General features: G+C 42.1%; 1 protein-coding gene across 3 annotated transcripts in view; it reads right to left on the reverse strand.

The window, feature by feature from the left end:
- Positions 1-14,592, reverse strand: part of PHTF2 (putative homeodomain transcription factor 2) — a 196,327-nt gene that overhangs the window by 120,569 nt on the left and 61,166 nt on the right. For all 3 annotated transcript variants that reach the window (XM_077472016.1, XM_077472014.1, XM_077472015.1), the window contains one exon: positions 3,010-3,066. In XM_077472016.1, the coding sequence (XP_077328142.1) occupies positions 3,010-3,066 (57 nt within the window). The remainder of the gene's footprint in view (positions 1-3,009; positions 3,067-14,592) is intronic.

Here is a 14,592-nt window from a genome sequence, read left to right on the forward strand (position 1 = left end):
AAGAAAGAAAGAAAGAAAGAAAGAAAGAAAGAAAGAAAGAAAGAAAACAAAAAACACACAAACACTCCTAACAGCCTTCTCACTGCTGCCATCCCCTGTGCAGTTATCTGTCATGTGTAACATCATCCTTCGCTGTACACAAAATCAATACACAACTCTGGAAGCTGTGTAGAAGAATCATCTTTGCAAGGGCTCCTGGCCATTGGTTAGCGAGGTCGTGTGACAATGCTGACCAATGAGAGTCTCTTGTCATGAAAGAAAGAACAGACTCTCATTGGTCAATGTTGTCACAGGACCATTCTAACCAAGGGCCCAAAGCCCTTGCAAAGATTAATCATCTACACAGCTTCTAGGGCTGTATATGGAAAAACCCAGTAAAATGCATTTTCCATTTAATTATATATAATGGTAAAAAATTATTGGATTAAGTTGTTATAGATTGTTGAACTTTGCATATATTTTTGGACTGAATATTTAAACAAACTCAAAAAATTCTATGGTTTAAGTTTATTAAAAGTTTATTACTCAATCTCCTTCACCCTTTCTTTATAAGTTAAATAGTACATCAGACTTTTTAAGTTGGAATTATTATATTATGGTTGAATAGAACTTTTCTTTGAACTCAGAAAGTCAAAGCATTTAACCTCGGGTGGGGAGAAACTATGAAAGATTACCTCCCTAGGGATGGTCAAACAGGGCAGTGTATGAATTTATAGGCTTTTTTTGGAGTTTTGGATAAAGCAGTGAGGGATTAGAAATTCGGTTTTACCACTGTGTGTGCCCCCATTAGGGAGACCCAGCTTTACTTGTTGTGTTTACCGTTACCATTGAAAGTAACAGAAAATCCCAAATTTGCATTGACATCAGAAAAATAGAGGGCACATCTTCCAAAAGGGGCATTAGTTCTGGTCACGCTTGCTTCCTTTTTGGCTAGGGGACAGGAAGTTAAATTTCACCAAGGGGACACGTAATGGGGGGGGAAGGGTGGGTTATAACCCTCCCTTACACAATACAAATTTGGAAAAAATTCATTTAGTTACACTTTAAAAAATATATATGCCAACTGGGTATAAGCCTTACTACCTACAAATCGCAAACATTGAGGTCCTATTGAACATTTCATGCTTGGAGGAACAAGTGTGAATTTACAACATGCAGTCAGTCTATACAATATTGCAATGCCAAACTATAGGTTAAGGACATGGCAATCAGTTAGTAACTTAAGGCTTTTACTGAGCGCTCAGTTTATCGTCATGTGAATATCCATCCATTTTAATGTAATTCAGTGCTATAACAAACTTTACCAAAACTGGCATGCGATCGGAGTTGTGATTTAGCAATTTAGTTTACTAAGACAGTCAGGCAACTTAAACTGCAAAAAGACTAATTGTTAAAATAACACATCAAAATCTGCAAATCATGGACAAAACTGTGGTTGTTTTATCAGCATACTACTTTAGAAAGTACTAGAATTGCTCAGGTCATTCGCAGTTAGGCACCACAAACTGCAGACTATGCAGGGTTTTCTACTCACCAATTTAATGAACTGTATACAAATCATAAAAGAACACCATCAATAAAATGAATTATGCTGGCTCATATAATACTAAACAAAATGTAAAATCATTACATACTTTTTTTGAGAGCTACATATAAAATTGGCATGTCTGGTTACTACAAACCCATTTGAAATTTGACGGGAATGCACAATCCATTGCTTTTTTTTGCCATGGTAATAATGTTTGAAGGCCAGAGTAGCATTCTATAAAATTTAAAATAATGCAACCTTGTATTTTAAGTGATTTTAAAGTCAGTTTGTGCAAGTTAAAAATAACAAACATGTTATATCTACCTGGTCTGTGCAGTGGATTTGCACAGTGCAGCCTGTATCCTCCTCTTCTGTGCTCCTGGCCCCTCCCTCCTGTCGAGTGGCCCCCAAAACAGGAAGCTTGATATTGCACACACCCGAGCTGAGCCACGACTCCCTGTTGTGTCCATTAAGACCCAGAGCCGACACAGAACTGTCTTCTGATTGGCTGACTAACTGCGCCATTGGCGCCGTGCTGCTTGGGGGGGGGGGGGGCGCAGCCGAGACACTCTTACAACATCACTGGATTTGAGATGGGGGCTCAGGTAAATATTAGGGGGCTGCTGCACACAGAAGGCTTTTCATCTTCATGCATGAAGATAAAAAAAAAAATAATACTTCTGCCTTTGCAATCAATTTAAGCATAATGGAATTAGCTAGATCCATACCATAGAATAAGCGTGTGCTACTTTTATCTGGTTATATTGAAAGCAGACTACTATCAGGTAATTAGAAATAAGTGGACTAAACTTCTGTATGCTCATCATATACAAGCCAGAAAAAAATAACTATTTTAAAATATTGTATCCCTGGCACGACAACTTCACCAACCAAACATTACCAATCTGTAAATAATATATATTCATAAAATCTTCTCATCAGGAAACAGCTGTATTCTGTAGACACAGTTAAAGTGGTTCTAAAAGTTTAGCCTTTAGCCTAAAGGTTAAAAGGGGGACAGGAGTGCCGGTGAGGACCCGAGAAGAGGAGGATCGGGGCTACTCAGAGCAAGCATGACATGTTTGTTTGATTTTTTTTTTTTTGCCTTTAATATTTTTAGGCTGAACTGCAGCATCCTAGATCAAAGCAATTTTAGGAACCACATTTGGAAGTTTTTCCGCTCTTCAAAAGAGCCTCTCGTTAAAAAAAAAAAAAAAAAAAAAAAACCAACAACAACAGATACGGACTAATATCCTTGCTTCTGGTCAAGGAGAAAATACCAGGATATGGATTCAGATTATATGCAAAACATGTGGTCACCAAAACTGATCTAAATAACTTATGCTTTTATTGAGGTACAAGCACATCTAAAAGCTTTACAGCTTCCAGATGATCACGAACATGCGCTCTATGAAGTTTTGGACATTAGCTTTTTCTTAGCTTTCCTTTCAGTAAACAGAATAAGTGCCCGGTAACCTTACCTTTATTTCTCTTTGTTCGACAGATTTTTCCCATATTTGCTGGTCGTATGCTCCAATCTAAAAATAAATATTTTTGGTCATTACAAAAAAGAAAATGGCAAATGAAAAATTAAATATATACATACATTTTTTTTTATAATCGAGTATATGCATATTAATACAAACTATTAATAACAAAATTTCTCTTCAAAATGAAAAAAACACATTTACAAGAAAATAAAAATTTAAAAAGGAAAACGAACAAAACAATGCAAAACTATTCTTGCCATGCATATGTGATTGTTCAGAACTGATTAGGACATCTATACAGCCCCTATTTAGTAAACAAGCACATTGCTATTCAGTGTGTAAGCTGACCCCCTTACCAGCTACTGTGCAAGTTAAAGAGGCTTCTTTAACAGTAACAATTTATGTATTGTCATAAATATACTATAGTATCAAAAAAAATGAGAAGGAACAAGGAGAACGCTGGTGAGGGACTGAGGGGAGAATTGGGGTCGCTCTGTGAAATACTATTGCACAGAGCAGGCAAGTATAACATGCTTATTATTTTAATACAAAAAAAAAAAAAAAGCTTCTCACAGGAGTATCAAGCAACACCTGAAGCTATTGGCTCCTGCTGCTTTCAATAAAATCCTGTGAGGAGAGAGCAGGGAGTGGGGTCCAGTAGAATGGTGTCTATGGATGCATACAGGCTGGCTCGCACGTGTGCCCCTAAAAGCTTCCAGTAGGGGCACACACTCCTATGGGGTATACACAGAAGAGAAGGAGCCAAGAGCTTCAGCAAGGAAGCCCAGAAGAGAAGGTTCTGGGCCACTCTGTACAATATACCTTTGCACACAGCAGGCAAGTATAAAAATTTTTTATTTTAAATACAGTTTTGCCTTTACAACCACTTTAAATTACAATATCTGAGGGGGTCAGAAATGGACAACACTTCCCGGTCAGTGACAGGAAGTCTGAAAAGGCGCCCAGCTGTGGTAATAAGGTAGCTCCTGATTCTTCAGCCTAACCAGCCCCTATCACTAAGCGAGTCTTCAGAGGTCACAGGGCCACACCTGGGGCTGTGCCATGGCTCTGGACCAGGAAAGCAGTGCAAAGCTAATAGTTAGGTCTTGTCCAAAGGACTGAAATCCATCACAATGCAGAGACCACTGCTGATTGTCACGTTAAAGGATAGCCTAGGGCTTGCTGGGTTGAGAGGGGGTTATATGGAGGCTAGACTACAAAATTTCACCAATGTTCCAACCTCCTAAAGGCAGCAGTATAACCAAACTTTTTTTTTATTTTTATTTTTTTTTACAGCTGCCGCTACTGTAAAGAATGACACTTCATTCTGCGGACTATATAGCTTAGTCACTGGAATAACAGAAAAGAGGGCAATTTCCAAGAGCATCAGGAAATCTGATCCTGCTTCACATGTGTCCATCAAGCAGATGGATGGAATGTGGTTTCTGTCACGGTTATCACCCCCTGTGACCCAGGGGCCTGTGAAGCTTATCCACAAGGTGTTTTGACCTTTTACTGTTGGTCTAACTTATCCAGGGTTTTAATGGGCTGGTGGGTGATGATGTACTACTACTTGGCTGTGCGATTAAACAGCTGAGAGACAACCAATATAACTTGGGTCACCTAAAGATCATTGTTTAAAAGACTACAGCAGGTTCTGGCAATGGTCAATAAAGCTATAATAACCCATGTACTACAGCTAATATTTTTTTGGGAAGGAAGAAATCTATGAGCAGTTACATTTTGCTGTCAAATACGATTCTTATAAGATAATGCTGGTACTGGGAGAGTTTGCTAAACTGCAAAACTAATGCATGCAGGAAAACATGAGCAATGAAGTCCAATAAACTCAGACAGTCATGCTTGAGAATCAACCTTCTAAAGAAAGCATTAGACTAATAAAAAAATAAAATAAAATCATCAATATATTTAAGCAATTTCTTTCTTTTTATTTGGTTTTTAGAACGGTAATAAAACCTATACTTATCAGAAAACAAACATGAACTTAAGATAACAAAGTTCAAATGTCAATGAATATTCCTAAACCTTGGCAACAGCAGTGGAAACAATCAATCTTTCATGAAGCATGTCTTTCCCATCTTAGCTAGCTTTGTAATTAAGCCTTTTATGTTCTGATATTTTCACTTTCAGTAGCTGAAAAAAAAGAGTTCTTGCTGGAAAAAAAATACATTTACGCAACAGACAGCATGGAATCATGAAAGACAGAAGTTGCTAAACAAACCTGATTCCTATTTATGAGGCAAGTAAAACCTTGGACAGAGGGGCGGCGGTGGACGTAGTATACTTGGATTTTGCAAAAGCGTTTGACACCGTTCCCCACGCGCAACTAATGTGTAAGGTAAAGTCTAGAGGTCGACCGATATATCGGCCGGCCGATATAGCGGCCGATATTTGCAGTTTTTTAATTAATCGGCATCGGCCGATTGTGCTGATAAAAAGCCGATTTAGAACTACAGCGGGACTTTGAAATGACTTCTGTAATAGAAGTCAGTGTAAGTTGCCTGAGTCGTCATAGAAACGTCTTTCCTCCTCTCTGGGCAGCCTGCCAAGAAAAGAACAGAAAGATACAATGTTTACATGAAATCATCTCCTGTGTAGAAGTTCTCAGTTTAACCATTTAAAGGCTAAATCTTTTCTGACACTTGTTGCTTACAAGTAAAAATCCTGTATTTTCTGCCAGAAAATCACTTAGACCCCCCAAAAATTATATATATTTTTTTTAGCAGAGATCCTAGGGAATAAAATAGCGGTTGTTGCAATATTTTATGTCACACGGCATTTGCACAGAGGTCTTTCAAATGCATTTTTTTGGGAAAAAAATACACTATTTAAAAAATAAAAATAAAATAAAAACAGTAAAGTTAGCCCATTTTTTTTTTCGTCCGAAAGTTTTGACTACCTGTTCTTATTTAATATATCGTTTTTTTTTTTTTTTTATCTAAATCATACATACAAGTAAACTGATTGGAGGTTTGTTTTGTTTAATGTTTAAATGTAAGAAATTTTCTGTATCACTTATGAAGGCTGCTTTCACACTGGAGCGAGCAGGCGTTGATGGTAAAACGCAAGTTTTAGCGGCACTTTACCATCATTTTAGTGGTGCTATTTGGCTGCTAGTGGGGCACATATAACCCAGCTAGCGGCCAAGGAAGAGGTTAAATGCGCCCATGAAGCACTGCTGCCAAATCGCATTGCATGCGCTTCGGCAGTGGTGCCCATTCATATCAATGGGCAGGAGTGGTGGAGGAGCGGTATACACCACTCCAAACGTGCTGCTTGCAGGACTTTTTTTTTTTTAAGATCCTGCCAATGCATCGCCTCCGTGTGAAAGCACTCTGTCTTTCACACAGACTGCAGGGGAGCCATTTTGCAGGCACTTTACAGGCACTATTTTTAGCCCAAAAGCGCATGAAAAACGCTCCAGTGGGAAAGGTGTGTTAGATCAAGGGGGATTTATAAAAAAAATAATAATAAATAAAAAAGGAAAAAAATAAAATAAAATAAAATCGGCCTAACATATCGGCCCAAAAAAAAACAGCATCATATATCGGCCGCCATGATTTCTAAATATCGGCATCGGCCAGAGAAAAACCCATATCGGTCGATCTCTAGTAAAGTCTACAGGCTTGGAAAGATCAATTTGTAAATGGATAGAAAACTGCCTAAAAAAAGGAATTCAGAAAGAAGTGGTTAACGAATCTTACTCTGAATGGTCCAAGGTTATATCAGTTGTGTACCCCAAGGTACAGTGTTAGGACCCTTACTTTTTAATATATTTATAAATGATACTGGGATTAAAAGTACAATTTCTGTCTTTGCAGATGACACCAAGCTATGCAGTGGAATAAACATCTTTACAGGAGGTCTCTAATTTACAAGCCAACCTCAATGAACTGTCTAATTGGGCCACTAAGTGGAAAACGAGGTTCAATGTTGATGAATTTAAAAGTTATACACTTGGGGGCCAAGAATATGCATTCATCATACATACTAGGGGGGGTGGAGTACAACGGTGGCAATCCAGTGGAGAAGGATCTGGGGGTTTTGGTAGATCATAAGCTCAATAATAAACATGCAATGCCAAGCTGCAGTTTCCAAAGCAAGCAAAGTCCTTTCTTGTATTAAGAGAGGTATGGACTCCAGAGAGTGAGATATCATTATACCCCCCCCCCCACAAACCATTAGTAAAGCCACATTTGGAATATGCAGTTCAGTTTTGGGCACCAGTTCTCAAAAAGGATATCGGGGGAACTGGAGAAAGTGCAGAGAAGGGAAACCAACCTGATCAGAGCTCAACTATGAGGAATGATTAACCAACTTGGCATCCACAGGCCGTCATATGACGTCCTCGGCTTTGTGGGGTTCTATCTGAATGATGCCCGAGGCTACAGACATCGCCCAGATATTGGCATTGTCAGCTGGCAATTCTCTACACCATAAGAATGATCATAGCGGCTGTTCCGCCACTTGATCGTTCTTACGGGCGGTTAAAGGGGACACCCCCCTCCCGCCGGTGCTTCTACCGACTCACCGCAGCGATTGGCGAGTCGGACAGAGGATCCGTCCCGGATGTTGATCACAGAGATTTCTGGTGGACCAGATGGTCGCCGGAGTCTCTATGACCGGACGTGATGTTATGACGTCGCACCCGTCCCCTGCGTTCAAAAAACCAGCGCCGCCTCGGCTGGGAAGCCAGGATTTATTTATTTTTATTTTTTTTTACTTTTTTGGGGGGGGATTTCAGGCTTCCCAGCCTAGTGGTGAGATGTGAGGTCTTAGTGACCCCACATCTCACTGTAAAGAGGTCCTGTCATGTCATATTCCTATTACAAGGGATGTTTACATTCCTTGTAATAGGAATAAAAGTGATCAATTTTTTTTCTTAAAGTGTAAAAATAAAAATGATGTAAAACAAAAAAAAAAAAAAATTTTTTCAAGCGCCCTTGTCCCCGTGTGTGATCGTACGCAGACACATACGCAAGTCCCACCCACATATGAAAACGGTGTTCAAAGCACACGTGAGGTGTCGCCGTGATCAGAAGAGCGAGAGCAATAATTCTAACCCTCGACCTCCTCTAACTCAAAACACTTAACCAGTAAAAAAATTTAAAGCGTCGCCTATGGGGATTTTTAAGTACCGAAGTTTGGCGCCATTCCACAAGTGTGTGCAATTTTGAAGCGTGACATGTTAAGTATCTATTTACTCGGTGCAACTTCATCTTTCACATTATGCAAAAATATTGGGCTAACTTTACGTTTTAGTTTTTTTTTAAAGCATGAAACTTTTTTTTTTAAATGCATTTGAAAAATTACTGCGCAAATACCGTGCAATGACCGCCATTGCGTTTTCTAGGGTGTCTGCTAAAAAAACATATATAATGTTTGGGGGTTCTAAGTAATTTTAGATGCACAAAAATTATGATTTTTACATGTAGGAGCAAAGTGTCAGAATTGGCCTGGATACAAAGTGGTTAAGAAACCAAAATGTATTCTCTTGAGAACGTGTAATAGACTCCCTCCAGGAGGTGGTTCTGGCCAAGCTGGTAGATTGCTTTAAAAAAAAAAAAAAAGCCATGGATTCTTTCCTAAACTTACATAATATAACTGGGTAATGACATTTATAGGTAAAGTTTATCCAGGAAAAATCCTATTGCCTCTCACGGGATCAGGCAGGAATTTTTTTTCCTCTGCTGTAGCAAATTGGATCAGGCTTTGCTGGGGTTTTTCGTCTTCTTCTGGATCAACTGTGGGTGAAGGATTGTGTATATGGAAGTCTATGATTTTTTTTTTGGTTGAAATGAGATGGAAGATGGATGTAAATATTTGTGGTCATTATCAACAAAAAAAAAATTAAAAATCAACAAATGAATCTGCATAGCCACATGTCTCATCAGTATTTGTGTACATCTTTCTATGTTTAAGAAGCATCAATGCCAAGTTGTACTACAAATCCTTTAGTATTAATTTAAGTAGAAAAAGTAGATAAAAAAAAAAAACGTGTCAGTCAGGTACAAGCAAGAAAAAAAAAAACCTAATTTCAACATTCCACTTTAAAAAGGGACCTCTTTGCAGGCATAAAAAGTATCAAAAAAGAGGAACAGTTTAAAGTGGAATTCCACCCAAAAATGGAACTTCCGCTTTAAGTGCAGGTGACCCCCTGACATGCCACATTTGGCATGTCATTTTTTGTGGGGTGGGGGGGAGCGGATACCCTCTTTTTAGAGGCATCCAGCTCCCACTTCCTCCCGGGGCTCCATGGCACTGGAAGGAAGACACCTCTCCCCCCTCCTTCCCATCTTCTGGGACATGTCACAGGTCCCAGAAGATTGCCTGAAAATTCACAGCGCAGCTCACATACGCACAGTGCACGACCAGCTGTGAAGCCACAGCCAGACACCCACAGTAAGAATGCCAGTACCTTGGAGCGTAGCGAGGCTTCATACGGCCACATCTCTGAACCGTGGGACAGGCAAGTGTCCGATTATTAAAAGTTAACAGCTACACTTTTTGTACCTGCTGACTTTTTCTTTTCAGCGCAACTTTAACATAATAACCTAAGTCCATCCCCTGTCAAAGATAACTAACAGGTGTATGGAGGGGCATGTCTATATCTTATATAGAACGGAATTTACACAGAGGAGGGGGCAAACTGTACAGGAAGGATCAGTTGAATGCGAAACCGCTACCAATGTTCCATTTTTAGTAGATTAGTAGCATAGGTTAGGGAGAGCCTAAGGCATGGCTTGACAAATTTGCTTTGAATCTAGGAGCCAGTTTTTTTTTGTTTTTGTTTTTTTTAGAGTGGTATAGATTGTCAGCTCCCGGGGTAAGGCCAGTCATTTTCACCCCCTAACTCACAACGGAGCACCCAGTCAATAACTCCAAGGTAACACTGTTACATCAGGGTTATGGGCTGACCAGAAAGAGTAAGGCTGGCAACAGATGGCACTGGCAGATGGCACTGGGTTGAAACTGGCAGGTGGCACTGGTTTGAAACTGGCAGGTGGCACTGGCAGGTGGCACTGGTTTGAAACTGGCAGATGGCACTGGCAGGCATTGGCAGTTGGCACTGGTTTGGAACTGGCTGGTGGCACTATTGGCACTGGTTTGGAACTGGCTGGTGGCACTATTGGCACTGGCAGGTGGCGCTAGTTCGGAACTGGCAGGTGGCGCTGGTTTGGCGATGGCAGGTGGCGCTGGTTTGGAGATGGCAGGTGGCGCTGGTTTGGAGATGGCAGGTGGCGCTGGTTTGGAGATGGCAGGTGGCGCTGGTTTGGAGATGGCAGGTGGCGCTGGTTTGGAGATGGCAGGTGGCGCTGGTTTGGAGATGGCAGGTGGCGCTGGTTTGGCGATGGCAGGTGGCGCTGGTTTGGCGATGGCAGGTGGCGCTGGTTTGGCGATGGCAGGTGGCGCTGGTTTGGCGATGGCAGGTGGCGCTGGTTTGGCGATGGCAGGTGGCGCTGGTTTGGCGATGGCAGGTGGCGCTGGTTTGGCGATGGCACTGGTAGATGACATTGGTAGGTTTCACACTGAGCACTCAGTGTGAAACTGACAAATAACAGAGAGGAGCTGTCAGAATTGAGCTTAATGTCGGGGGTGGGCGGGACCCAGCCAGGTGGGTGGGACCCAGCCGCTATCAAACACCAGCCAATGATTGGGCTGCTTAAGAAAAGGGGTGGGCCACATACACATAGCAGCCCACCCAGATCCCATTGGCTGGTGTTTGATAGCTGCCGGCTCCTGCCCACCCCCGACATTAAGCTCAAATCTCACAGATCCTCCTCTCTCTCAGTTGTTTGTCAGTTTCACACACTAAGGGACTCTGGCAAGCATCAAGCGCCACACTGAGTGTGGAGAAGGGAGGACGGCGGGTAGTGTTAATGCACTGCATGTCTGGGGCCATCGCGAGTTATAGCGAGTGGGCTGCTGGCAGCCTAGGCACCAGGATACGATTTCTGGTCGCCATGGCGACCTGGCGTCTGGGATTTTTCGAGCCATGGCCTAAGATATAAAGTGGGTAATGGTTTACCCAACACACTTAAGGTGAGCAGCTACTTGATATGGTCAGACTCCAAAATAGTAGGAGCTTGGAATTGCACCTGGACTGCATATCTCAACTGCAAAGTACATAATGAACATACTATTAGGCCTCTTTCACACGGGGCGGATAAGCATCTCCGCTGAGCAGAAAGATGACAGGTCCGTCTCCGCACATTGTGAGGGGACGGACCTGTCGGAGCGCTGCTCTCCCCCATGGGAGATCGGGTGACGACTGACTGCAGAGTACGTTGTCACCCGATCCGATGACGGATGGAAAAAATAGGTTTTTCCTCCGTCACACTTTTTCGGATCGGATCGGATGTCAGCGGACATGTCACCGCTGACATCCTATGGAGCATCCGTTCAGGTCCGCCTAAAAAAAACTGACAGGCGGACCTGGACGGATCGGCTGTGTGAAAAAAAGGACTTAGGAAGATTATATTTGTATCTGAGGTCAGAGAATCCCATCAGTCTTCCATCTGGTATTGTATGCTTCAGACTGACTGCTCTGCAGACCACCCACAGCCTGGTCTGGGATACTAGGTAGATTGAACAGAGTGGGATTACCCCACAGGGGTATGTGTGGTGAGACGGTCAGAGGAGAATATATTGCCCTTGCATTATGCCAGACTACAAGTGTAGTCCCCATAGACCTAGTGGCCGCCAAATTCGATTTAGGGTCTCCAAAGTTTAGGTTACTTAGAGTAGCATATGACCCTAAGAGTGCTGCCTCCAGGGTAACTGCAGGGTTGTTTCTATTACCATTGCCAGTACTGCTGCCAAAAGCACAAACAAATATTTGGAAGAGACAGTCCAGTCTCCCTTGTGCAAAAAAAATTAAAGAAGAAGCTTTAATATGACTTATTTATAAGCTCTATATAAAAGTTGCCTTGGAGCAGCCAACAAGGTATTTAAACCCATTCACTTAGCATAGTGCGGTGTTCATAGCTAGTTTGAGATTAGAAGGACTTCGCAGGAAGATAAAAGCTTTTTCCTGATTACAAAAAAAATGTACAAGTTTAGCACCTTCTCTGGAATTTGAGCTAAAGTGGCCTGTAATAAGGAGAATGAGTAAGATTTATGTGAGAACACTGTCAGCTTACAGGAACAATCTTTCCTCAATTCTGCCCAACTGTATCTCTTTCATAATGTCTGCAATGAGTAGCTAAACAGCTGGTGGCTACAAAGCAAGAGCAAACAGGCCCAGGAAAAAAAAGACAGCCCTGCCTCGTCCTAAATAGAGAAAAGGGAGCCGAAAATAAATTGTTAGTGGCTTGGCCGTGGGGGGGGCCAAGTAAAGCATACAAAGCCAGGCAATATAAAACAGAGGCCAACGCCAAATACATGAAGGATAGCCTATCCATTGAAAAAAAAAAAAGCTTTTGTTGAAGTGTCCAAAGGAGACCACTAGCCCCAGGTTGTTTGTAGTCACCAGTCTTATGAGTGCATAACCTACAGATATTAATGTCTTTTCCTCTCCCAGCATAAACCCAGACTGACCCAGATGTAGCAAGGCTGGGGGCCAGCTCGTCAGAGAAAGTTTTGCAAAATTCTGTCAGAAGACGGTCATGTCCATGTGTCTTTCCAGATTGGAGAGCAGAGATAGCTACTTGCACCTCCTTGAGTGTAATAGGGGCATCCAGTACCTCCCTATAGGTTTCATTCAGTCGTGGGAGATGGCTAGGTGCAGGGCAGGCAGACCAGTCACTGGAGGGACATAAAGGCCTTTATAGTAGAAGGCAAAAATGGACATTGAGCAAATGAGGATCTGTGAGGACTTGACTAAACAGACAAAATCCTGGGGATTGTGACAGGGGCAGAGTGTTCCCCTAGCCAGCAGCCTCCTATTTTCCACCCCCCCCGTTCAAAAATCATTTGGCACCGATAAAGCATTTCAGTTTTAGTTGTAGAGGTAGAGGTATGAAGGAGCCAGGAGTTTAACAGGGAAATTCAAGGACATAACAGACTCAGCCTTTAACTAAAAAGCATGGAAGTCCAATGACACTTAAAGTGAATGTAAAGGTTCGGTCTTTTTTTGATTTTGTTTTTAAAATAACAAAACAGGTTATTGCTCTGTGCAAGGGTTTTGCACAGAGTGGCCCAATCTTCCTTTTTTGGGGTCCCCCCGGCGGGGCTCCTCCTCTTCGAGTGCCCCCACGGAGAGCCGCTTTCCATGAGGGCACTCTCCCGGGCCATGCATAGAATGCACCAAGATGAAAAACCATGAGACTTTACAATTTCTTTAAAGACAATGTAGAACCCAGAATAGCTGGATGAAAGTACAGTGCAACCATCCAGCAGCAGTTGGGGTATACACTTGGTGTTCGTTAACAAAACATAGGAAATGCTGTAATAGAATACTGTAGCCACCTCATGATTCACAACAAACACAGCAAAATAGAGAACAGGAAGTCTTGCAATAATTCCATCAAGAAGGTCTACCTGTGCCAAAATCACAAAAAGGCCAGGATACCAAAGACATCAAGGATCAATTGTAGCATGTGAATAGTCAATGGTTTAGCTAGGCAGCTAGCATCCAGCAAGAATCTTGCAGGCCTCCATAGAGGCCATCAACTACACCAAAAGGCTATAGCCAAGGTAAAGGAAAACCAAAACAGCATTACTTGTGTAAAGTGTCTATCAAGGTTGCTGCATCCCCAGCAAGGTGAATAAGCAAAGCATCTTGCTATCATGAACTCTGTTTTGCCAGAAAGAACATTTTGTAATTGAGCCCCTTTCTCCTTCAATTTGGCTCAGATGTTATCGCACCAATCTTTGGAATTTCACAGAGTAGTCCGGGAAAATGAGTAGTTTCCGGTTACCATATACGAGGCCCTTCTGGAAGCGGGCTTCACTAAGGATAAAATCAGTGTTTAAACAAAGGAATTTAAATGTGGTTTGTGGGGTGATGCCCCAAGAGGACCCTTTGTCATTAAGATACGATGGGTCCGCAGTAAAGTATGGAGAGAATGTGGCATTGGGAAGCAGTTGCTTCAACAAATTTTCAGTGAAGGAAGATCTGAACCCTTCACAACCTCTGGAAGGCTAAGTATAAGCAGATATCTGCGATTGCAGTTTTATGCATCCTCGGCTAGCGACTTTGGTTTTGAGAGTATGGAGGTCAGCAGTATGGTTTTACGGTTTGTCTTCCATTAAAGAGGCCTACTGATCGATCTCGGTAATGCGTTCACGGTAAGAGTCCAAGTCCCGTCTCATCAGACCCATGTCATACTGGAGGTGATTTGACTGTTAGAGTGGTTTGGCATCGGGAGATGCCAGCCATAATTGTTGCAAAGTTAGCATAGTCCAGGTGTTGGTGATCAGGCACAACCATCTGCATAGCCATTTGCACTGTAGTAATGGAGCTACTGACGGTCTTCCCCTGAAATCTCAAAGGCCCTATATCCGCTCCCGTGCAAGAAGTTGGCAGCACACTTTTCCCTCTGGGCATATCCCCAGAGAGGAAGATGGACACAGGAAGATGTCAGGTTACAGTTATAAGCAATAAGGTGC

Source organism: Lithobates pipiens, unplaced genomic scaffold (genome assembly GCF_037356315.1).
Source record: "Lithobates pipiens isolate NorthernLeopardFrog02 unplaced genomic scaffold, aLitPip1_a1.2 Scaffold_8, whole genome shotgun sequence".
Classification (NCBI taxonomy): Eukaryota; Metazoa; Chordata; class Amphibia; order Anura; family Ranidae; genus Lithobates; species Lithobates pipiens.